Source organism: Trichosurus vulpecula, chromosome 5 (assembly GCF_011100635.1).
Source record: "Trichosurus vulpecula isolate mTriVul1 chromosome 5, mTriVul1.pri, whole genome shotgun sequence".
In the NCBI taxonomy this organism is placed as follows: Eukaryota; Metazoa; Chordata; class Mammalia; order Diprotodontia; family Phalangeridae; genus Trichosurus; species Trichosurus vulpecula.
Genome location: NC_050577.1, coordinates 203,385,612 through 203,409,142, shown reverse-complemented (window position 1 = coordinate 203,409,142; position 23,531 = coordinate 203,385,612). Strand labels below are relative to the sequence as shown.

General features: G+C 36.9%; 1 protein-coding gene across 12 annotated transcripts in view; it reads right to left on the bottom strand.

Moving 5' to 3' along the window:
• WNK1 (WNK lysine deficient protein kinase 1) overlaps positions 1-23,531 on the bottom strand; it is a 171,409-nt gene that overhangs the window by 59,914 nt on the left and 87,964 nt on the right. For 10 of the 12 annotated variants that reach the window (XM_036758893.1, XM_036758881.1, XM_036758882.1 and 7 more), the window contains exons 3-4: positions 17,955-18,175; positions 16,084-16,241 (exon numbers count right to left, since the gene is read on the bottom strand). In XM_036758893.1, the coding sequence (XP_036614788.1) occupies positions 16,084-16,241; positions 17,955-18,175 (379 nt within the window). Of the gene's footprint in view, positions 1-1,638; positions 1,757-2,127; positions 2,460-16,083; positions 16,242-17,954; positions 18,176-23,531 lie in introns of those variants that run through there. The other 2 variants (XM_036758891.1, XM_036758892.1) reach the window with 2 other exon arrangements.

Sequence of the window (23,531 nt, the reverse complement as noted above, 5' to 3'; positions counted from 1 at the left end):
CTGAAAAGCAAGCCACCAGCAAAATATGTAATGTTCACAATACACATACCTTTTCTCCATTAACATCTTGTTGGGATATGAAGGCAATCTTGGGTTCTCAAAGGTACTATCAGATTATAAACTGTTATAGCAGTTCTACCAAATTGGAAAAGTTTCACGTACAAGTGTGGTGTCTAACTCTGTAACTGTCACTCAAGGACCAGTCTAAGTAAGTGCAGCAAGGCACTATCATCTGGATGTCCCTAGTGTGATGAATTTTTTAACCAAGGCAACTACTGATAACTATATACTAAGTCATAGGTGGGGTTGCTGTCTCTAATGGTGAAAAGCACTCACACTGACAAAATCAATTATTTAAGTAGAGAAGAACATATATACTTATTTCTCAATCCTATTATTCTCAAATGAGATTAAGAACACCTCAACTTCAAAAATGGGCAAACTGTAATATATTCAAGGTCATAGGGCAAATCAGTGGCTGAATCAGAAATCACAACTTATGTTCAAATCCATTACGTTGTGTTGCTCTACTTCTAGAAATGAAAATTACATTTATAAAGCCCCATACCATTTGTAGGCATTATTTTTATTCTTAAGATATTCTACGGGTGCCAATCCTCCCTTCCTACACAAACATTTAAGACACACTTTATTAGTATGGTTTTATTACTTTTAAAACATTTATTGAGCAGCAAAAATATACAGACTGTATAATGAAGAACATGATACTAGAAAAAATGCAAGTAGAATATGGGAAGAACCCACCGAATTTGATGTCAACTACTGGCCAGCTGACCTATACAGTTGTCAGTATCAGAAACGATTTGATAAAATTCTACTGAAGCAATCACACATCTGTAATGACTAAAATCTAGTTAGTGAAGAGGCACTAATCATACCAAACACGGTTTCTGACTCTAGACATACAACAATGAGGCTTTGCTGAATTTTCAAGAGCAAACCGTTTGCATAAATCTACTAGTAATCACTTATTTAATGAAAAGGGACTTTGACAGTTTTCAATTAACTAATTTAATGACAAATTAAGACAACTAGAAAGCGGCTCTCCCCACCCCTACCCCCCAATCTTATTCTTTCCAGAGGCTAGTACAGGCAACTGGAAGATCACTTTTTTAAAAAATGCAGGCACTTTTACAAAAGAAAAGAGAATCCAAGTTGGATTAAAAGAGTATCTTTCATATAACAAAAACAAAAGTATGTAAAAGGGCCCTGTCACCTAGCTACAACCCTCTCTACAACTCCAACCTTGGTGCTCACCCTAAAACATCATTGCCAACTCTAAAATACTTTAGGGTCTGCTTGGGCAATTGCTTTACCCATGCTCCTTTGTACAAAAACTCAAGTAGCAACTGAAATTCTTCTACATTAAACAAAGTAATGTACTGAATACCATTTTATGCATTTAGTTAAATCTCACACTTTAAGATAACTTGGTTATTTATTTAATATATGCATTCTGGATCCTCTCAGGAAAGGGTCACATACATTAAGCATTACACAGAACAAATCTGAACAATTTCAGTTGCTCAAGGGTTTTCATGCAAACGAATAAAGAGCTGACATGAATATAAATATATTTACACATACAGCTTTAACTGTGATAAAAAACTGACTCACTTTGCTTTGCATCCCACGTACTCAGGGGCCCTTTGGGCAGAGCATCCCAAGCAGACACAAAATGACCAAGCAGAAAAACAAAACTGCTTCCTAATGAATAATCTCCAATGGCTCAATCTAGAATTTTCAGCCTCATTTATTTTAAGCCTCAGGTTCAAATCTGTTATCACAACAGTTTAAACTTTATCTGGATAGGAAAAAAACCACCACTTTTTCTTGACCATTCAGAACAGAGGAAATCCTCCCTCCCTACACAAAATACAACTACTTCAAATATTTGCTCAACTTTGTTGTTTTTGTCTATCAGTTATCTCTAGGAAATTTTCCTATTAAGAAACAACAATGAGCAATTTTGGAATAGGATTTAAGTCACTTAAACTAAAGCTTAACCAAATTGTATTTAGTTTATTTTATAAACATGTAAAACCCAATAAATTCAACAGTATTTTATGCATATTCCCAAGCAGTTGCAAACAAGCCTTTACCTACCTCATTTGCACAATCCTGAGAGCAGCAGCAGCAATGGGAATTAAAGATGACCAACACAGAGCAAAAATCTCTCTTTGTAAAATCCATCAGAAAAGACAAGGTAGGTAAATTACCTTGTAGTTATTGAAGGGAATAGGGTGGGGATATGTAGACAATGAATGAGTTAGTGGTCTATTAAGATAAAAGACTAAATTAACCCACAGCACAAGGAAGGCAGATCTCCAAGTTGGAATGAAGCATAGTTTCCTGTTTAACATTAGCCATGCTTCTCCAACCCTCAGACATCAGTTTGCTCTGCTTTAGAATCTGGTTGTTCTCTTTGAGCCGCAAGAACAGTATTACATACTAAACAGCAAATGAACTACTCTGCTTCACTGATCCTCCTCCAATAGCTAAAGATCCCAAGGGCAGGTAAAATGAGATTTTTATTTAATCAAAGCTCCACCTCCTAACCCATGGGAGCAGCCCCCTCTTCATAAGGGTAATTATCTCAATGGCTAGTAAGTACATAAAACAAGAAATCCATTTAATTAAATACTTAGCCTAAAAAGGCAAAAAGTGCAGAATTTAGTGGTAAAAAAGAACACATAAGGTAGTAACAATAACAATGATTTGATGATGATAAAAACAGCTAACATTTATGCAGCTCATACTATGTGCCAGGCACTGTGCTAAACACTTTAAAATATAATCTCTTTTGATCCTGACAACAACCCTGGGAGGTAGGTGCTATTCTTATCCCATTTTATAGATGAAAAAAACTAAGGCAGAGTTAGGAAGGACCTCTACAATCATCTAGTTCAACTCATACACATATATCTCCTTTCTACTGCAAATTCTACAATAGTAAAATAGTCTTTGAAGACATTCAGTGAAGGAAAACACAAGCATTTTCTGAAAATGGGTCAAATCAATAAGTACTTAGAAAGTGCCTACAAAGTGCCAGACACTGTAGTAAGTGCTGGGGATACAAAAAAATTTAATACACAATCTCCTTGCTCTCGAGGAGATTACAGTCTAACTGAGAAAAACATGCCAAACAACTATGTACAAATAAGGGGGCAGGGGTTACAGTATTAGTAAACCTGGTGCAGTAGAAAATATTATCTTAGCTAATATTAAACTGAAAGAAGTAATTATAACAGAAATATGAAGTACATTTCACATGCCTTTTATAATTTCTTCCTTCTCTTTACCATTGAAGCAAGAGATTGAGCACTCTGGAGTAGTAGATTGAGAGTTGGCTTTGAGGCCAAAAAGACCTAGGTTCAAGTCCTGCAACTCTGGGCAAGGCATTTAACCTCAGAGTGTTCTAAGTAACCCTTGAAGGCTATATGTAAAAGAGCACGTGATAATTTGCGCTTAAAGAGGGAAGGGAGCTTCTTTACCTGGGAATTCCCTAAATCCTAAGTCCAGTCTATATCCCCATTTAATGTTATTTAATGAAATATAGAATAAGGGTCTTATCAGATTCCAAAGTGAAGGTTTTTCTTGTTTGTTTTTGACCAGATCAATGATTTCACTGAATAAGAAACTCCCAGTGAGATAACTTCCTCTACCAATGCAGATTAGCTCTTGCTCTACAATATATAGTCTTAGAGTCGACTCTAAAAATTGGATAATTCAGACTCCATAAGGGTTTTATGAAGCAACTTTAGGAACTTAATTGTAGTAGTCGTCTCCAACTAACTGAACAGAGTTCTACAATAAATACCTTTAAAAGTAACTTACAATAAATACCTCTCAGATAGGTTTGAGGCCACTCAAACAGGTTTTCTTTTACTCCAGCAGCCCAAACTATCTGTTATAGGGGACTGGGCAAAATCGTTATTATAACTCATTACCACTACTGGGAAAACTTGAATACATGTTATACAGACAAAGGGAAACTCCAAACAAAACCTACACACATTGGCATCCTAGTTCATTTACACAGGGTTTAGAAAAAAAGGCACTCTATATTTTATATTTCCTACCTCAACAAGGATCATAAGAGAAAAATTTTACCTCTAACATATAAAAATTAAAAGCAAAAATTAGAGGTGGAATGATTTCTTCTGAACAAGCATTGTTAAGGCTCTACCATCCATGACAGGAATACGACTTACAGTCTATTCCTTTATTAAGTGGGAGCTTGTTCCAATGGATCTGGGACAGTATAAACAATTCACCAACTCTTTAACCCCCTATCTAATCAGAGATCAGCTTCAATGTTTCTGTAAAAGAGCAGGGTGAATTATACACTTAGCTATGCAAAAACTAAAAGGAATTTTACCCTAACTGCTTTAATCCCCCCTTTTTTTTCCCTCAGAGAGAACATTCAGACCTTGAAATCTAGGGGCTAATGGAATTAGTGACAAAGTCAAATTACACAAACAAAGTAATTAAGATCTCCACATTTCTACCTGGGTTGTTAAGGGGCTGGATTCAGCCAGATACTTACTGGTATGAACCATTAGTTTACAGGAATTTGAACAGACCCTATGATCCTGATGGAAAACAAGCCTCCTCCAATTTCCCTACCAAACTTTGCTAAGTAATACTGTTATAGGAAATTAGTTTGTCTCATGATTCCTATAACATACCAAGGCTCATTACTCTTTGGACAAAAAAATTTGTGTGCTAGTGCAACCTCAAAAGTGCTGTCCTTCATATATGGAAGCAATGTGACTGATGACTGTACTTATTTAAGGGATTCTTCTAGAAGCAACACTGGGTCGCACAGAAAACATTCCCCCATACACTGTCATTGAGTTGTTCTGGAAATCAGTGGTTTGCAGGTAGGCAGTAACTCAAGATCCAAAATAAAGAACACAGTTATGAAACTGTTTTTCTTTATTCAAAGTTCAGCTTAAGTCTTTGTTACTGGCTAAAAGCTATTCTCTCACCAATTGAGCTCTCTAGGCTGGATGCTTAAATAACAAATGAGTTGAGGTATGGAAATAAAGGCAAAAGTTAGCAATAAAAAAGGTAATTTCTCTCCTACCCTAAGTCTTTGCTTTGGCCTAATACTATTAGATTAGTAACAAACATTTTTTAAAAGTCTGATTTTTTACTTATTACATTTAGTATCTGACTTTAATATTAATGTTTATACACAAAAAAATTTTACTACCTAGGTTGCTGAATGTTACCAGTTACGTTCAGAACAAAAGAAGCTTGGACAAATGCCTTATGCCAGAAAAAGGTATTCTGCAGTGACCTTGTCCCTCTATATAGTACATGTTATAAAAGGAAGGGCCACCAAGTTGATCTGTCTCTAGCACAGAAAGAGGGACTTATTTATCAGGATTCTTGGCTCCTGAGGTGATCTCAAGGCTTCAAATAAGGAAAAGAGTAATATTCACATGAATATGGAGAGCAAAGCTTGTGGTTCCCCAAGTGACTGAAGCTACCTCTGTTTTCAGGATGATTCTTGAGAATCAACCATAGATCTAAACTAGAGAACTTGAAACTATGGGATTGGAGCTTCTGACATTAGGGTCTTTTGCCCCTTCTAACAAAACTCCCACGTTTGTCAAGTCATGCATGTACATCTAAGTGGAAAGAGTAACATAGACTTTTTCTTTCTTCGTTGTAACAGCAATAACTAGCATTTATATGACACTTTAATGTCTGCATAGTGGTTTACAAGTATTATTTTATTTTTACAACAACCCTGGGAGGGTAGATGCTATTATTATCCCTTTTTTACAGATGAGGAAACTGAGGCAGACAGAGGTTAAGTAAAATGACTCATTCAGACTCACACAACCAGTAAGTGTCTGAGATCACATGTGAACTCCAATTCAAGCCCAACACTCCCTTCACTAAGCCACCTAAGTTGCCTTTGGTATTGCTGATGCTTCGCGTATTATCTGACAATTACTAAGTATTTAATACGCTTGTTGATTGATTGCTATTTTCTTCTTTTGTAAAACAAGGATAATACTTGTATTAACTTAGGATGGTTGTCAGGAAAACGATTTTAAAATCTTAAAACATCATATAAATGAGGTGGTAGGGATGATTTCTCAAATCATTACATACACTATCGTCTTTCACATTTTCCAATGTAATTCAAAATTTAGGGTCAAAGCAGTACGGCAAAGCCAGAGGGTAACCATTTACTTTGTTCATTTATTTTTTTTTCTGAGAGGGTTACTGAGTGTTGTTATTTAAAAAGTCAAACAAGAAGTGGAATTTAGTTGAAATGAGAGAATTTTGGTTGTGTATAAATAAGTTTACTGTCACTCTGATAAGATACAGCATATCTCTTGAGGAAGGTTATAGCATCTCTATCCTTTAGTTTATTTAAGAAGAAAATTGACAGCTAGCCATCTACCCTGAATTATTTGATTAGATCTCTACCTCCCTGAAGGGAATGAGTTATGCCCTCTGGTCTTTACTAGGTTCCTTCCAACTCTATGACTGATATTTTATTTATAGAAATGAAAAGCAAGAGCCTTCTTGAATTCCAGTGAAGTTTTAGAATTTATAATTGTATTGCCTTTACCCACAAAATAATTTTCTGTAATTGCAAATAAGTAGAGGGATTAATTCATGTGAACGTCAGCTTCTTTATCTTCTTTTTCTTTTGAACTGCTGGATAAATGAAAATAATCAAGATTTAGACTATAGGAAGAAGGGAAGGAAACAGAGAACAAGAATAATCTGTCCTAGGGGCAGCTAGGTGGCACAGTGAGTAGAGCACCGGCCCTGGAGTCAGGAGGACCTGAGTTCAAATGAGGCCTCAGACACTTGACACATTTACTAGCTGTGTGATCTTGGGCAAGTCACTTAACCCCAAATGCCCTGCCTTCCCCCCCACCCCCCACCCCGCCAAAAAAAAAAAAAGAGTAATCTGTCCTTGATCCTCCTAGTTGTTAGTACTCTCTCAAATAATCATATATCTATTTACATGTATCCCTTTGCCCCGCAGAATATGGATTCCTTGGAGGTAGAGAGCACTTTTATTTTGTATTTGTACTGATAGCCCTGAGCATAGTGCCTCACACATAGTAAATGCTTAATAAACATTTGTTAGACTGAAAAGGATTTCCTGTATTAGTTGGTTGGTATCATAATTCTTATAATTTATTCTGTACAAGAGGGAGTGGCCTATGTTTTTATTCTCTGAGCCCTGACAGTCTTCTATTACATGTCCTCCTCTTCATATATGTTGTACATTTTTCATTGAGTGGCATAGTCATTTTAGGTTAGAATGTAAGTAGAAAGAACAACGTACGCCCTTTGGACTAGTGTTAGTGTTCAATAATGAGATTTGAGTTAAATTTTTTCCAAAATCTTGTTTGGTTTACTCATTTATGAAACTGAAAAGGGTAACAGGATCATAAATATAGAGTGGGAAAAGACTTCTAGAGCTCATCCAGTCTAATCCTCTTTCTTTTCATAAATGAAGAAACTAAGGCCCAGGGAGGTTAAGTGACTTTCTAAGGTCACATAGATGATACTTAAGTCTTCTGACTCTGAAGACATGAATTCTTACAAGTACAGCAATGGTGACAATTTACGAGCTTTCACAGCCTGCTCTTTGCATTTCTAATGCAACTAACAGAATAGACAAAAGCAACAGCTTTGAAGTTCACATGGGTGTGGAATTCTGCACTTGCTATATTGGTTAGACCTTGTACATGCCATGTAACCTGTTTTTAAGTATAAAATAATGGGGAGGCTGAATTGGGTTATGTCTAAGGATTCTTCCATCTCTACTTCTTATGGTACAATGAATGTCACACTTGATTCTATATTTTATTTACTTGTGAAAATGTCAGTCTCTTCTGTTGGACTGTAACTTATGAAGGCAGAGATGTTCTAATCACTCTGGTCACTTTTCCTTGGGGTGAGTGCAAATCAGGTACTCAACAAACATTTCTTGAACTGAACTATGCACAATTTAGGTTACCAGCCACGCAATTCAGGCTTATGTGAGGCTGGAAATATGGAAAGTACATTTCAAATAAGGACAAGACAACTGTGACAACTGACTTCAATCAACAAAAAAGAAAGAACTCCAATTCCTGTGCAATGACACCACTGAATACAGCTAACAGACATTTGTGGACTTGGAAAAGGAAGAAGCAATTAGAGGTAACTGGGGATACAACATTCTAAAGTGAGTGGAAAGAGACCTGGCTCTTGCTGCCATGTCCTAATGGCCATGTAACTAAAGGCAAGTCATTTCACTCTTGTGACCCCTCAGTTTCTTTATCTGTAGAAATAAATATGTTTGCATTGACCTATTTCACAAGGATGTGAGTGAAAGTGCTTTGCAAAACACTATGTACATGTGAACTATTATTAATAACTCACTTTAAACCAGTTTTAGTATAAAAAATCAGTTTTACACATGAAAGTAATCAAAGCAATGATTATTCTCTTTACCAAAGGATTAACAATGGAATTTGGGTGGAAGGGAAGTTTCTCTAGTGTTTTTCAAAATGATTCAGTTAAAAAAACATTTACATGCAATTTATCAGAAATATCTACTTTTATAAAATTATAAATCCTACAGTTTGATATCCTCTTTGAACACACCAATTGCTTTAAAGTTCAAATGGATCCAGACACTCTACAACTAACATGTGTGTACTTTCCCCTTTACTAGTAACACAAAATTTAGAACTAAAAGAGGAGGAAATCAAAGACCATGAAGGTTATAATGTTAGCAGCTTTGCATAAAAACAAAGCTGTGTGCAATAGCTAAAGATTGCTGTATTCTTTTATAAATTTTACAAAAAGCATTCTATCCTGCATCCTACCTGGCCATTTATAAAGAGAAAGTTTTAAAGGGTGCTTTTAATTCCCCATAACAGTATATATATTTTTAAAGTTCATGTTATAAAAACAAACAAATTGCATGCTCCTTTGAGATATTCAGGGGCAGGTCTTATTTATGTAGAGAAATAATCAGGAATTGGGTTCCTTAAGATTAACTAGAGACATTTAGAACTAAGAGATAGCCCAACTAAAGAATCTCCAATAGCAGCCTGCAAAACAGCAGCACTATTGTCTGTGATGTATAATGAAATCCACACCAGTTTCAAAATAGGAATATTGCAACATCAAAAGTGGCTGGTGGCCAAGAGATAGATAGCACACAATGTCTCAGTATATAGCTCCCACATGCACAGTTCATTTTCCCTGTTTGGTATTTGAACACCCAGGTGAACACAGTTGGAAATGAATGGAGATATTAGTCCACAAACTCTTTTCCTTAAGCAGCAACCAGAAGCTGTGTACTTGGGGCTACTTGAAAAAGGGTAATTTCTATTAGGTACATATGTGGATGATTATGCTGAAAAAAACAAACATTAAAATCACACCTTAATTCTGCTCTTAAAAACATGGAAAGAGTGAAGGCTTCTGTTCTTCATAGCAGAATAAATGCTATCACAGGCTTAGCTCTAGGGACTAGATGATCACCTACCTGACAGCAAAACATCTAACTAATGCAGGTCAAGAGGCTCCTGGTGGTATTTACATTGCAGTTTCTGTGTTGTTTTTTTAATCTCAAATGTGTTGTCTTCATTAAAGTTTTTTTTCCCTTTCATTTGGTATTTTATTTTTCCCCAGTTACATGCAAAAACAATTTTTAACATTCGTTTTTAAAACTTTGAGTTCCCAATTCTCTCCCTTCCTCTCTCCCCACTCTACCCCCCATGCAAAACATAGCCATGCAAAACATATCCATAATAGTCATGTGGAGAAAGAAAACACAGACAAAAAAAACCCTCAAGAAAAATAAAGTAAAAAAAGTATGCTTTAATCTGTATTCAGGCATTATCAGTTCTTTCTCTGGGGATGGATAGCACTTTTCATCATAAGTCCTTCAGAGATGTCTTGGATCACTGTATTGCTGAGAATGGCTAAATCATTCACAGCTGATCATCTTACAATATTGCTGTTACTCTGCACACAGTACATTTCACTTTGCATCAGCCCAAGCAAGTCTTTCTAGGTTTTTCTGAGAGCATCCTTATAGTAATGCTCTGAAAGCATTTCTTATAGTACAATAGTATCCCATCATAATTACATACTAAAACTTGTTCAGCCATTCTCCAATTGGTAAATGATCAAAATATATGACCAGTTTTCAGATGAAGTAATCAAAGCTATCTATAGCCACATGAAAAATACTCTAACTCACTATTGATTGGAAAAAGGCAAACCAAAACAATTCTGAGGTGCCACCTGGTACCTATTAGATTGGCTAATTGGAAAGAAAAGGGAAATGGCAAATATTGGTGGCGACGTGGGAAAAATGAGACATTAAAACACTACTGGTGGAGCTGTGAACTGATTCAATCATTCTGAAGAGTAGTTTGGAAGTATGCCCAAAGGGCTGTAAGACCACGCACACCTTTTGATTCAACAATACCACTAGATTTGGATCCCAAAAGAGATTAAAAAGTAAAAGGAAAAGGATGTATAGGTACAAAAATATTTACAGCAGCTCTTTTCTGGAGAAAAAGAATTAGAAATTGAGGGAATGCCCATCAACTGGGGAATGTCTGAACAAGTTCATTAAAGTTTTGAAAATGGTTGTGAGAACACATAATTTAAAGATTTGCATTTTATCCATTGTACTATAGATTGAAGGAATGAAGTTTCCTTCACTTGCCAAAAGAGTCATGAAACATTATGATACCTATTAAGGAACCTAGTTCTATAACTTAATTAAGCATCTACGGAATGGAGAGGGAGCTGGCCCTGGAGTTATGAAGATCTAGGCTCAAGTCTTTGATATACACTGGCTATATGAATGGTCATTTCAACTCAATCCCCTAAGCAACTCTGTAAAATCAAATTATAGATCTTCATCAAGTGGAGGAGTTTCTACATTGAGTTCTTCAAACTGATGAAATTACATTTCTGGGCCAAAAAAATCCAAAAAACAAAAAACCACCTGCCACGTTTAAGGCATGATGCCTGACAATGGAGATACAAATACCAAAAAAAAAAAAAAAAATCCCAGCATCTTCAAGAGAGTATGAAAAAATATGGCATTTGAACTAAGCCTTGAAGGAAGACAAGGATTCTGAAAGGTCAGAATTCTAGGCATAATGGATTACCTGGGCAAATAGAATGAAGGAGACCATTGAGTACAACTAGGAAGGGGGTTTCCAGTGCAGTGCACCAGGGATCTGTTTGGCCCTTTGTTGTTTAAAAATGTTTTTTTTTTAAACAATGAGTTGGATAAAGGCAGCGATAATATATAAAATCTCATTACACACAAAGCAGGGAAGTCTAGCTAACACCGTACCTGTCAGAGTCAGGACCCAAAAAACCCTTGACAGGCTAGATTCCAGCTGCTAGAACATGGTCTTTGAATAAAGCCTGAATAATCACTTGTCAGGGATGCTGTATAGAGGCTTTTTGTTCAAGTGTAGGTTGAAATTAGATGACCTTTAGGGTCTCTCCACCTTCTGTGATTCTATGCAGCTAAGAAGGTCTGAGTAAAAGTGGGGAAATGGCCATAGAACTACGGTTCTCTTTCCTTTCACAGGAAGATAATTAATTGCATTACATTTTATAAGAAACAACTTGGAGGGGAGGGGCAGGCAGAGCCAAGATGGCAGCTGGAAAGCTGGGACTTGTGTGAGCTCCCCGCCAGGTCCCTCCAAAAACTTATAAAAATGGTTCTGAACAAATTCTAGAGCTGCAGAACCCATGAAATAACAGAAGGAAGCAGGGCTCCAGCCCAGGAAAGCCTGGATGGTCACTGGGAAGGGTCTATCACATGGAACTGGGAGCAGAACAGAGCCCAGCATGGGCTGTGCCGGGACCAACCAGACCGGGAGCCAGGCGGAACAGGCCTTAGCACCCTGAATCAGTGAGCTGTGGCAGTTGCCAGACTTCTCAACCCACAAACACCAAAGACAACAGGGAAGGTAAGTGGGAAAAGCTGCAGGGAACAGAGTGAAAGGAGTTCCCAGTTGGGCCACCGCCATGGAGGCAGCGGAGGTGGTGCAGCTCTGAGGACAGAACTACAGCTGCAGTTGCTTCTGGCTCCAGGCCCACCTAGAGGGAGGAATTAAGTGGCAGATCAGAGTAGGAGTACAGAGCCTGCTTAAGATCTGAGTTGGCAGTTCTTGGGGGAGGAGGAGCAATGGTATGGCAGAGCTTGCTGTGTAGAAATAGCTCTGAAAACAACAGCACAGCCTCTCAAGCTTGGGACAAAGTACTCTCTACTCTACAAGCAGTCATACCCCCACGAAAAACTCAAGGGTCAAGTAGTTGGCTGGGAACATGGCCAGGCAGCGAAAAAGCACCCAGATTCATACTCAGAGTTTGGAATTTTTCTTTGGTGACAAAGAAGACCAAAACATACAGCCAGAAGAAGTCAACAAAATCAAAGACCCTACATCGAAAGCCTCCAAGAAAAACATGAACTGGTCTCAGGCCATGGAAGAGCTCAAAAAGGATTTGGAAAAGCAAGTTAGAGAAGCAGAGGAAAAATTGGGAAGAGAAATGAGACTGATGTGAGAAAACCATGAAAAACAAAGCTAAAGGAGAACCAAAAAAATACTGAAGAAAATAACACCTTAAAAAATAGACTAACTCAAATGGCAAAAGAGCTTCAAAAAGCCAATGAGGAGAAGAATGCCTTGAAAGGCAGAATCAGCCAAATGGAAAAGGAGGTCCAAAAGACCACTGAAGAAAATACTACCTTAAAAATTAGATTGGAGCAAGTGGAAGCTAGTGACTTTATGAGAAATCAAGATATTATAAAACAATCAAAGGAATGAAAAGATGGAAGATAGTGTGAACTATCTCATTGGAAAAACCACTGACCTGGAAAAGAGATCCAGGAGAGAGAATTTAAAAATTATTGGACTATCTGAAAGCCATGATCAAAAACAGAGCCTAGATATCATCTTTCAAGAAATTATCAAGGAAAACTGCCCTGATATTCTAGAGCCAGAGGGTAAAATGGAAATTGAAAGAATCCACAGATCGCCTCCTCAAAAAGATCCCAAAAAGAAAACTCCTAGGAATATTGTCAACAAATTCCAGAGCCCCCAGATCAAGGAGAAAATACTGCAAGCAGCCAGAAAGAAACAATTTGAGTATTATGGAAACACAATCAGAATAACACAAGATCTAGCAGCTTCTACATGAAGGGATTGAAGGGCTTGGAATATGATATTCCAGAGGTCAATGGAGTTAAGATTATGGACCTTCAATAAAAGAGGACTTTCAAGCTTTCTCAGTGAAAAGACCAGATTGAATAGAATATCTGACTTTCAAACACAAGAATCATGAGAAGCATGAAAAGGTAAACAAGAAAGAGAAATCATAAGGGATTTACTAAAGTTGAACTGTTTTGTTTACATTCCTACATGGAAAGATGATGTGTATAATTCATGAGACCTCAGTATTAGGGTAGTTGAAGGGAATACACACACACACACACACACACACACACACACACACACACATAGACAGAGGGCACAGGGTAAGTTGAATATGAAGGGATAATATCTAAAAAAAAATAAAATCAAATTAAGGGATGACAGAGGAGTATAATGAGAGAGGGAGAAAGGGAGAGATAGAATGGGGTAAATTATCTTGCATAAAAGTGGCAAGAAAAAGCAGTTCTGTAGGAAGGGAAGAGGGGGCAGGTGAGGGGGAATGAGTGAATCTTGCTCTCATCAGATTTGACCTGAGGAGGGAATAACAAACACAACACACTCTATTGGGTCTCTTACCCCACAGGAAAGAAGGAGGACGGAGATCAAAAAGGGGGGATGATAGAAAGGAGAGCAGATGGGGGAGGAGGTAATCAAAAACAAACACTTTTGAAAAGGGACAGGGTCAAGGGAGAAAATTGGATAAAGGGGGATAGGATAGGAAGGAGCAAAATATAGTTAGTCTTTCACAACATGAGTATTGTGGAAATGTTTTGCATAATCATACACATGTGGCCTTGCTTGCCTTCTTAGGGAAGGGGGGTGGGGAGGGAAGAGGGGAAAGAATTTGGAGTTTTAAAAGCAGATGTTCAAAAAAAAAGTTTTTGCATGCTACTAGGAAATATGATTTACAGGTAATGGGGCATAAAAAGTAAGGGAAAAGCAGATAGGGGAAAGTGGGGTGACAGAAGCGAGGGTTGACTGGGAAATAGGGCAATCAGAATATGCCATCTTGGAGTAGGGGGGAGGGTAGAAATGGGGAGAAAATCTGTAATTCAAACTCTTGTGAAAATTAATGCTGAAAACTAAAATATTAAATAAATAATGATTAAAAAAAAAGAAACAACTTGGAAAATTTCTTGCCACATTTCATCAGTACAACTTCTATAGCAAGTTGTCTTCTTTCAGGTTTCGATCTATTTGCACACTGGGACCAAGAACTATTTGCTTATTTGATAATACATCATGATTTAAGAAATAACAGAATTAGCCAATAAAGAAAAGCAAGAACAAGAAAGAAATAAAGAATGAGTATCAGATTTCAAGCTTTTCTCTTAGGTTACAAGTCCAAGAGACTGAGGTTACCACCAGAAAAAAAAAAGGGGACTTTTGAAAAAAGGCGATTTTTAAAATATTTTTGATTTTAACTAGAAATAAGAAACTAAGGTTTATGGATGAAGATGTGGAAGTCACTGGTTCAAGCTGAGGAGACATTCTTACCCAAGACATTATTTTAATACTGAGTCTTGTGATTAACCATTTAGATAAGATTTAACCTAATGAAATAATATAAATTCACATGATGAGACAAAACCTTAAGAGTACCTTCTAATGTAAATGCTAAGTAAGAACTTACAGGATGTTTATTGTTGAACTGCTGAATGATAATGAACTGAAAAATATTTAGATGGTAAATTGGGAGGAAAGAAAAAAAAAAATCAACCTATCCTACTATTCTTTGAATTTAAATGCAATGACCTATTTACAAGACTTCTCTTGTTCTATATTCAAATATACACTGCAACAGTTAAAATATGAATTCTGGAACACTAGATACTAATATGCAACTATGTTATATGAAACATGAAAAAAAATCAACTATTTGCAGGGCATACCCTTTATTTTGCAGCAAATTCATACAGCAAAATGATCATGGTCCTCTAAAATTTTCCTGTCCCCAATCTTTTTTGAAAAATCAAAAACAATACATATAGCCCATATGTGGCAAAGATTTTTCTTTCTCATTAAAGATGCATAAGATTACTACTTTCACTAGCTAGAAAATCTAAATGTTGATCATTACCACAGTTACTATTTTTCAGTATCTTAAAAGTTCAGTAGAATTACTTGGTTTAATTTTGATGCTTTCTGTCATGCATTCATTACAGTACCTCTTTTAACACTACTTCATCTGTTTTGTAATTATTTACCTAATGATTTTGTTAAATGTTTCAACTGGACAGCACTGGAAAGCCCCGCCAGCAGACCACTGCAGTCAAGGGCAATTTAAACACTAGTCAGCTATTAACTCATGATCACTAGGATCTAGCACCTAGCTCAATAAATGTTTGTTGAGTGAATTAAACTAAATCACTGAGGATAAACTGGACAAGCAAATCTTGGGTAGAATATCCTGAGTTTAAAACCCTAAAACTTTGCTATTTTTCAAATGATCTAATTTACAGATTTAAAAAAATTATCAAAAAATTTCCCAAGTGGGGTGTAAAAGACAGGATTCACCTGAATACAAGCAGGGCCCAGCATAAAACAGGCAAAGTATGAATTCAGTAGGAGCTAGGGTTTTTTTTTTTGTTTTTTTTTTTGGGGGGGGGAAGCTGATGGACGGAGGGAAGGTGAAAACCATTCACACTTTCATCTTATGTTGTTTTAGAAGCAAAAGCTTCAATATTTTTCCCCTAAACTTTTCAGTGTGTCTTACTTTTTTTTTTCTTACTGTACCAGGCTGTATTATCCATCCTGAGATCCTGGGTTATGCATGGAAAAAGCTCAATAACTGGTCAAAATTCAGGGGAAAACTTACACTGGTCACTCGTCGGTAGATCTGCGCAGCATTTTGGCACTCAGAATAAGGGTATTCAGATGTGGCCATCTCAAGCATGCACATTCCAAAAGCATACACGTCAACGGACTCATCATATTTTTCCTCGTACATCTCAGGGGCCATGAACTCTGGGGTACCTTAAATTAAAAGAACGATTCAGTCTCAATTCGAGCAGAGGCAGCAGACGTTACTCACCGCAGAGAGAAGCAGAGGGGGCCACCTGTGAAAGAAAAGAGAAAGTAGAAGCAAAAAATGAGGGAGGAACCCTACTTAGGTCTGTTGCATCAGTGCAACTAATAGGTATCTTCCACTGCAAGGCCTTTATGAGAAATAAGAACAGAGTGAAAAAATATTTGCCGATTTACTACTTCATAACTGAGTTTACTGAACAAAAAAAAAAAATCAAAATAAAGCCCACGGCTATAATTGAATATAACTCAGATTGATGATAAATGGAGAGAAAAAAGTAAAGGACTAGCAAGGCTACAAGTGGAGCATAATACCTACCTGTAGGGAAAGATGATGCACTGAAAATTTCTAAATAGCTGCTGCCCTCTGCTGCCAAGCAGTAGTACTGATTAAAATTCCCAGCTAGTCTCTAACCATTTATATATTCCATCTGTTCAGTTCCTCTTTATAAAGACCTTGCAAAGAGAAACCCATTGTTCAATAAAGATTTGCAAGGAATAAATTAAAATGTAATCGTCCACAAAGGCCACTCACCAGAGCCCTTTTCTTCACGTACTTACCATCACACCTGCAGTACACATTATAAGCCTACTGCAGATACAGGAAATATAGTGAAGGGCATCCTACAGGCAAAAAAAATACTCAGAAATACAGAGAGATTGAGTTATAAGCAGAGATTTTGTTTAAGGAAGGTTAACCCTAGACTCTTTAAATTATAGTGCGTTCCCACAGGGAACTGTACACTATATGAATGAGGCCAAAGATTTGAAGATGTCAAACAATATTCTTCTGGCCAATTTTAGGAAAATTCAATTTGAGATTCTCCTATTAATTATTAACAATAAAACAAAAGTGACAGTATGACAAATATAATCTAATATTCCAATAGTGACATCTGCAAATATAAAAAAATATCCACATGGTCTACTTGTCCTTTTCCAAGAACATGTAAAAATCTGGTCTAACTGGGAAATTGATGATTTTTAAAGTTGCCTGGTTTGAAGCTATTTCAAAACCTTACAGCAGCCTTCTGAGATTATGCCTTTAGGAGAGAATCATCATAAAGAGCAGAGTGCTTTTTCCTCCTTTTTCTTGCTCCAAAAGACTGATAAAGTACAGTTTAGTTTCTTTTTCAGACTCTTAATTCCTTCCTGAGATCAGGAGTAAAACGGGTCAACAGAACCACTGGTCAGTGATTTTAAAATTTTCTAACTAGGCTGTGGCCACAGCAATTGCTGAACATATCAAATGGGCTATTTAGATGCATAGTTAGAAAAAAATCAGAATTCAATTTAAGTTCCATTTCTTTAATATCACTTTGTATTCCCCCAACATACAAGTATTGTTCAAATGCCAAGTGAATTGCTCAACAAAAGTAAAAGTCGAAAAAGTTCAATGTACTTGATCACCACCAAAAATTGAACACTTTTATATAGTGATAAAAAACATCTTGGATAATATTGATATTTCAAAGCTCCTAGCAGCACAATTACCAAGAGTTCCACTCCTTGTAAGCAGAAATAATCACTTTTATACTCTTCATAATTGTTTTTTTTAAAAAACTGACTTTAAATAATGAAAAATATGCCAAGAAGGCCAAGCCTCCAGATCAAAGACTGCCAGAAGGGCCAGCTAGGCTCCAAGGTACACTGGAAACATACCTATCACACTCTTGGCAAAAGAAGCCCGCTTCAGAGTTGCCAGACCCAGGTCTCCAATCTTGACTGATCCTGTTGGGCCAGTGATAAAGATGTTGTCACACTTAAGGTCCCGATGAATAATAGGTGGTGTTCGGGTATGAAGAAACTGAAGCCCTTTCAGAATCTGACGGCACCAGCTTCTCAGAACTTTGATCTTCATCACCTTAAACCTTTTCAGGTACCTGGAAGAAAAAGCAAACACCAAAGAGGCTGTCCATGACAAAAGTTCATTGCTTTGAAGTATTCCATTAAATTCTAACATAACAGAGATAACATTTTGAATATGATATTCTTAAGATACAGTGGCTTTAAAAGTTGGTGTGACTTTAATAAAAAGACTTTAGACACTGATAGTTTAAATTTTAATTTCATTATGAGTAGAGAAAAAATGTCTAACTTCTATTACAAGTATAATATGAAGTTGTCAAAAAGAGTCTTAAAAGAACCAGAGGCCCAGTAGATAAGTGCTTCAAAATTGGCAATATTTCAAGTGGAAAGGATGGATGGTTAGTTAATGACAGTTCTAAAACAACTCCTAATTGCAAAGTGATCAATTCACGTATGTGATGAGCTTGGGCATGAATATGACAGGAGACATCATGTGCCAGGCTGGCCAAACCACCTTGGCTACAACCACACCTTAGACCTTAGTGGAGATAGTCCAGTACCCTGAGCCCAGTATCCCCAAGAACAGCACTGCCCCTCTGACCACTGGCCTTGCCTCTAACTTGCCCATCATAGACATTACTGAGAACAGCAAACCTTGCAGAGAAATCATCCATCATACCTACCACTACCGAGACTAACAGATGCACTTAACCCCAATTGCCCTGCCTTCTCCCCTTCTAAAAAAAAAAAAAAAGACTAACGGATGAACTGTTGGTGGAGTTGTAAACTGATCCAACCATTGTGGAGAGCAATTTGGAACTATGCCCAAAGTAAGAGCTATAAAACTGTGCATACCCTTTGATCCAGCAATACCTCTGTTAGGTCTGTTTCCCAAAGACATCAAAGAGAAAGGAAAAGGATCTATATGTACAAAGACATTTATAAGAGCTCTGTTTGTGGTGGCAAAGATTTGGAAACTAAGAGGATGCCCATCAACTGGGGAATGGCTGAATAAGTTGTGGTATGTGATTGTAATGTAATACTATTGTGCTGTAACAAATGATAAGCAAGGTAATTTCAGAGAAACTTGGAAAAACTTACATGAACTAATGTACAGTGAAGTGAATAGATACAAGGAGATCATCATACACAATAGCATCAGTACTGTACAATGAACAACTGTGAATGATTTACCTCTTCTCAGAAATACAATGATCCAAAGGGCTCAATGATGAAAAATGCTACCCCCTTATAGAGAAAGAACTGATGCAGTCTGAGTGCAGGCTGAAGAATACTATTTTTCATTTTCTCTATTTCTTTATTTTTTTTTGGTTTGAGTTTTCTTCCACAAAAAGATCATTTGGAAATGTTTTTACATGATTGCACATGCATAACCTTTAGCTTACCATCTTAGGGAGGTGGAAAAGAAGGAAAGAGGGAGAGAATTTGGAATCCAAATTAAAAAACAAATCAATTTTAAGAGGCAATTGGGGAAAAAACTAAAAAAATTTAATTACCAAAAGAAAAAAAAAAACTAACAGTTGACTAACTCTCCTAGGAACAGTAACATCCCGCTTCTCAAATGGACCCTACAGATATTGGACAAAGGAGTAACCTTTGTGGAGGGGAAATATCCTCTGCTAATGCTGCAGCAGCTGTAGCTACTAAAGGTTTGGGAAAGTAAGTTCTAACCACTAGAATTCTTTGCCACTGTCAAATGGTTTAATATTAGGAACCAACATGGTATTATTAATAGAAATGGTGTTTAAAGAAGATGCATCATTATTTGCTTTCCTTTCCTTCTGACCTGAAATGGAAATTTATATATACTGTCTCCCCTTTTTTAGAATGTGAGCTCATTGAGAGAAGAGACAGCCTTGCTTTTCTCTTTGTATTCCTAGAACACAGCACAGTGCTTGCACAAGTGGTTAATAAATGCTTTTTAATTATTCATTCTTTCTACTGCTGCAATAATTTATGAGTTAAGGGATGAGTTCACCACTCTACTACAATGGGGGAAAACAGGATTAAATTCACTTGTCTGTACACTAAAGAGCATGCCCTAAAATGCCCTGTAATACAGGTTTTACTTTCCAATATGTTATTTTCTTTCTTCTAAGAGGAAAAAAAAAATCAACACCAACATATTTCTAAAGTAGATCTTAGTCACAGAGAACATGAAAATAAGATTAACAGAAGTAGTCTTACAAAGGTTCCTTCCAATATTTGTGGAGTGGTAATAATTATCTTTAGATGAATGGCTATAGACAGATATAGGAGCTGTAGCTATATCTACATATAAATTAAGAGCTGAGTTCTACTCCAATTTATAGTGAGCAACAAAGTCTTCCACACACCTCTGGTAGCCATCTCTAGGGCGGCAGGTGTGGGGTGTGGGAGATATATATCTACATGATAACTTTGTTGTCTATCTGGAGGGAATAACAAGTTATATGTGGCAGATTTATAGTTTCACGTGCAATCATCTTTTTTACTGTACTGTGCTATGAAAATGTTTTAAATTAAGAACAAAACACACAGTCATCATCAAGGTTTTATTGAGGTCATATTTAATTGGATTAAATAAAATGTGGCATTCACAAACTCACAGCTCAGGAAAGCACAGATTATTTCATTATGCGACAACAGACTAATGATAACAGACAACTGGCTTAAGCAGTCAAAATTATTGCTGTAAAAGTAAGCTCTTGTGTTTCTCTACTATGCTGGGCAAGTTTATGATGGTAAGAAGTAATGTGGTCATTGGAAAGAATGCCATACATGGAGTCAAGAGAGGTCTAGGTTTGAATCACACACTTATTAGGTATATGACCATTGGCAAAAATCATTCACCCTCTTCGATCTTCAGTTTCCTCACCTGTAAAATGAGGTTTGTATTATCTACCCTAAATAAGGATGTAGGGAGGATCAGAGAGATAACATATAAAGTACTTTATATTATACAATGAATGTCAGCCATGAGATGTCCTATTTAAACCTGACATGGAAGAAGTAGCAAGTTTTGTGTTTTGTTGCTTAAATCTAAAAGGGATTCAACTGAGAGATGCTAGATTTAGAATTTAGAGATTTCCGCAAACTACATGGTGACCATAAATCATTTGTTTTATGTTTCTACATGTCCTCTTGCTCTTTCTCTACCTTATTTCTTACAAATAATTTAAGAACTTCCATAGCTTTAGATTGGAAGTATAGACTAAAACTAGCAAGGTGGCATTTATTAAGTATAAATGTAGTCTTGTACTGAGTTTTAAAAAGTTAGTTGCACAACTGGATAGCAGTTTGTGTGAAAACATACACATGTACAAATACTTGGGATTTCTATTGGCTGTTAGCTTTAACAGTGTGATACATATAGCAGCAAAAAAAAAATACTAATGCCAGGCTGCATTAGTATAAATATAAAATGCAGAATATAGTTGATCCTACTGTATATTGCAATTGTCATAAAATGCTCAAATATTGTATTCACTCCTGAGAATCACAATTTAAGAACACCACAAAAATGAACTATGTCCACAAGAGACAACCGAAGTAAGAAGAGAGCAATAATCATATCCACTCCTACATTCTCAAGGCTTTCTGGACTCAGGACCCCTTTACACACTTAAAAAATTATTAAGGATCCCTAAAAATCTGGGAGTATATGGGGACATATCTAATGATATTTACTATACCAGAAAATAAAACTGATAACATTTAAATATATTTAATTCATTTTAAAACAATGATAAATCCATTACATGGCAGTATTTTTTAGGAAAAGTAACTGTATTTTATAAGAAAAAAGTTACTGAGAAGAGTGGCATTGTTTTATCTATTATTTTGCAAATTTCTTTAATGTCTAACATAATAGATTAAGCTGGATTCTCCTATCTGTTTCTCCATTCGACTTGTTGCAACATGTTATATATGAAGAAAATCTGGCCTGATACAGATATGTAGCTAGAAAAGAGAAGAGTACTTTAAACAGATTTTTTTAAGTCTTAGTATTAAGAAAATAATCTTGACTTCATGGACCCCCTGAAACATCTATGTATCCCATGTATCTGCAGACCACATTTTGAGAAATGTTGCCTTAGCCTATCTATATTATCTACAAAGAAATACCCTAGGTCAGAAGGAATCAGCAACAACTGCCTGTCCCCAGCTCTTTCTGTCTGATATATTCCTTCATAGAGGTGAGGAGTCAGGAACAGATGTCATATAAGGACTATTACTTGTAATGTCAAGAAAAGGAAGGCTTAGAGATCTAGGAATGAGAGGAAACTAGGTACCTATATGCCATAGTATCTGAAGCACTGTCATGCAGAGCAGAATATGGCTAAATCTTAAAAAACTAAGCCCATTGTGGGAGAGAGAGAAGCAGGTTTTGCCTTTGTAAAAATAAAGAAATAAATTGGGGGGTGGGGGGGAAGAATTTCTTAGGAACTAGAAGTAAAAATAAGGTAGGCTCTTATATGGTAGTGTTACTGGAAGGGTTCAGGGAAAGGCTAGACAACTCGACCAGTCTAAAACTGAGAATGATTCTTTCATATCAATTCAACCCAAAACAAGTATTTATCAAGTATCAGGCATTGTGCTGGCTCTGAGGATGAAAAAAAAAATGAAATTATACCTGAACTCAAGAACTCATTCTATATATAGGAGTGCAATGGATCTGGAGGAAAAGAAACTGATTGGGCAGCAAGTTTGGGCCTCATGGTCTGGGCCCTCATACCCATTGAAAAAGACCATCATTTAAACAGCCTGCCAGCAGGAACTTTGGGGCTGCCCCCCTCCTAATATGCCCCTGTGAAAGAATAAAACCCCCAGGGCTCCAATAGCACAGGGCCACTCTTCATCTAGAGACAGCCCAATGCTGGATGTGCATGATAAGAAGGCTCCTTGTGGCATAGTGAGGGTGAGCATTCCCCTTTTCTCCCTGTATGTACCACCTCCTCTTTTTATTCCTCCCCTCTAGTGTGTGTGTGTGTGTGTGTGTGTGTGTGTGTGTGTGTGTGCTTGGCTGCACCACTAGACAGGACTGCCCAATTGTTCCCATCCCTGAAACTCCCCTAACTAGGCTAATAAGCAGTTGTAATGATTGGCATTCCAGGTGTTTCTCCTACTTTGTGGAATATGGAATCCAAACCCACTGGATAGTGCACTCAGCTCAGAAACCTACTCACAGATGAGTAAATGAAAATAAATACAAACTGATTTTTGGAGGGCAGCATTAATAACTGGAGAAATGGGGGAAGGCCTCTTGGAGGAAGAAACATTTGAGTGGAGACTTGAAGGGATCTAGCTAGAGGCTATAAGAAGCAGAGAGCAAGTAGAAGAATACTCCTGACATGGTCTTACAAAGGCATGGAAGAAAGAGACAGAACGCCAGGAACGGGGAGCAGCTGCAGCCAAGTAGGCCAGTTT